At 40.8% G+C, this 2,598-nt stretch overlaps 1 protein-coding gene across 1 annotated transcript; it reads right to left on the bottom strand.

Moving 5' to 3' along the window:
• Positions 1-572: 572 nt before the first annotated feature.
• LOC149862627 (olfactory receptor 6B1-like) lies at positions 573-1,520 on the bottom strand. Its single transcript, XM_090054016.1, has one exon. The coding sequence runs from the start codon at positions 1,518-1,520 to the stop codon at positions 573-575; it is 948 nt and encodes a 315-aa protein (XP_089910142.1).
• Positions 1,521-2,598: the final 1,078 nt, after the last annotated feature.

Raw genomic sequence — 2,598 nt, 5'->3', positions numbered from 1 at the left:
GATCACTCATAGACATGCCAAAAGTTACCCCCACTCTCCTGATTCCAAATCAGTGACTAAGCCAGAAGATCATTCTTCCACTCCATAGCTATGTTGGTGGCTATCACTCATGGAATTAAATGCTTTTGCTGATTTCACAGACTTGGATAATTACTTCCTACTAATTTTGAATGCTGAAAAAACCTCATTAGTGACATTGAAAATTCTCAGCCTAATGACCAGGTTTTTCAAAGGAACATAAGAGTTCAGTATCCAAACCACTACTAAATTATGTCAGGAAATACCCCTTTACCAAAGCCTTACATGACCCTCATTACCACAATATCAGAACACTTCACAGACAGTAATAGGGTTAGCACTTCCAGTGCATCTGTGTAGGGAAGTATTATTCCCACTGCATGGATGGAAATTCTGAGACATAAAGTACATCAAGTCATATGCCTGATACCACAGAAGAGGTTGTCACTGATCTGTGAACTAAACCCAAGATGCATTAATTCTACTTCAGCATATTATCATACGGGCCAGCATTATTATCTTAAAAGTCCTCTGAGTTCTTTGGGAATCCCAAACTACATGCCAACCCTGTGGGGCAGGGAGCAGTTCCTGCCTATGGTTTTTCTCAGGATATCTTTCACCTCCTTGTTCCTCAGGCAGTAGATCAGAGGATTCAGTGCCGGTGTGACTACTGCATAAAAAATGGATACCACCTTGTTGAGGTTGAAAGGATGGATCCTCCTGGGCCGGGCATACATGAAGATAGTGGCTGAGAAGAAAATGATGACCACAGTGAGATGGGAGGTGCAGGTGGAGAAGGCTTTCTGCCTCCCCTGAGCAGTGGGGATGCGCAGGATGGCAGCAATAATGCAGAGGTATGAGAAGACAGTGACAAAGAGTGGGATCAGTAAGATGACCAAAGCTAGTGCAAAGTCCACTGTCTCTGCCAGTGACATGTCAGTACAGGAGAGGTTCAGCACTGGGGAGATGTCACAGAAAAAGTGGTTGATGATCCCAGGGCCACAGAATGTCAGGCGTGAGATGAAGTATACTTTGACCAGTGAAATGGAGAAGCCACCAGCCCAGGAGAAAGCTGACAGTTGAAAGCACAGGCGGTTAGTCATGATGGCTGGGTAGCGGAGCGGGTGGCATACAGCCAGGTAACGGTCATAGGCCATGACAGCCAAGAGGACACACTCAGTGCACATGAGGGAGATGAAGAAGTAAAGCTGGGCCATGCAACTGGAGAAAGAGAGGCTCTTGTTCTGAGACCAAAAACTGACCAAAAGCTTGGGCAAGGTTACAGAGATGTACCAGATTTCCAAGAAAGACAGGTTGCCTAAGAAGTAGTACATGGGTTTATGGAGGTGACGGTTCTGCTTGACCACAAACATAATAACTATATTCTCAGTGATTGTAAGCACATAGGTGACCAAAAAGACCAGGAAAAGAAAGGCCTGGAGTTCCAATCCAGATGGGAATCCCAGGAGTATGAACTCACTGATGCCAGTTCTGTTCTCCATCCAAGCTTGATTTCAAATGCTTTATCTGTTGATGTTAAAGCAAAGGAATAAATAACCTAATGACAGGTGTGAGAGACCCTAAAAGATTTCTATTTTGGATAAGTTCCCAAGTTTTGGATTCATCTAACCAGTTGTTAGGCTATATTGGAAATTTTCTCTATTTTCTGCAGGGGAAAAATAAAACCAAAATAAAACACTTTCAATTGTTAGAAATCAACAGTGTTTGGCCAATAAATACTGAAACATGTTTTCTAGGGTTTTCACTTTTACACCAAGAAACTGAACGTTTATTTGCAAAGGAAATTTTTTCCTCATACATGCATTATATTTGTTCTGCCATGATCCACTTGTCCAAATGACAAAGGACCTTCTGGACAGCAAGACTGGGATTTTTAAAGAAGCTAAGGGATTTATGTTAATGAACTGTGCACTTAAATCGCTTCGGTTCCTTTGGAAATCTGCATGTAAATATACTTTATTTTCCAAGTTTCTCTTACTGATAACATCTGTCCCACTCTACTCAAAAATGCAATTTTCTTTGTATATGAGGAGTGACAGAATGTTTTATTGGCTAGCAGCAGTAAGTAGGGAAGACTGCTGATGCATGAGTTTTGCTAACCTTTAGTAGTCTCCTAGGCTGGTGTGAGGTTGTATTTTAACCTATCTAACTATTAGGCTCTGTATTTTATGCAGGGGTATATGAACAGCTCCCATTGATAATAAGCCAAAAATTGTTGTTGTTGTTTTTTAGTATTTTATTTCTTCAGCAAGAAATTGAAATATTCCACAGAAAAACATCAGACTGGGATCTAAATATGCTTGATGGTTTGCCTTATTTCAGAGTCCTTTAGGGGATGGGTGAAGGTCTTAATGTTGGGAGTGTTATTTGGGGGAATTCTGGTGCTGAAGAGGAAGTTTTGCAGTTTGAAGCATCCAACATAAATACATAGAAACATGAACATCTGCTTAAAAAAAAGAAAAAAAACAAACAAAATATAATAAAACAACTCTAGAAATCAAAACCCCACCCCAATAGCAAAAACCTCACCAATGGTTGTTACCAAACTGCCAAAAAAAA

The sequence above is a fragment of the Crocodylus siamensis genome, chromosome 6, assembly GCF_052110815.1.
Source record: "Crocodylus siamensis isolate JL-2025a chromosome 6, ASM5211081v1, whole genome shotgun sequence".
In the NCBI taxonomy this organism is placed as follows: domain Eukaryota; kingdom Metazoa; phylum Chordata; order Crocodylia; family Crocodylidae; genus Crocodylus; species Crocodylus siamensis.
This window is presented reverse-complemented; position numbering and strand designations above follow the sequence as displayed.

Excerpts from the sequence above, each read along its gene's own strand:
- LOC149862627 (XM_090054016.1), bottom strand. The coding sequence starts at position 1,520 with ATGGAGAACAGAACTGGCATCAGTGAGTTCATACTCCTGGGATTCCCA.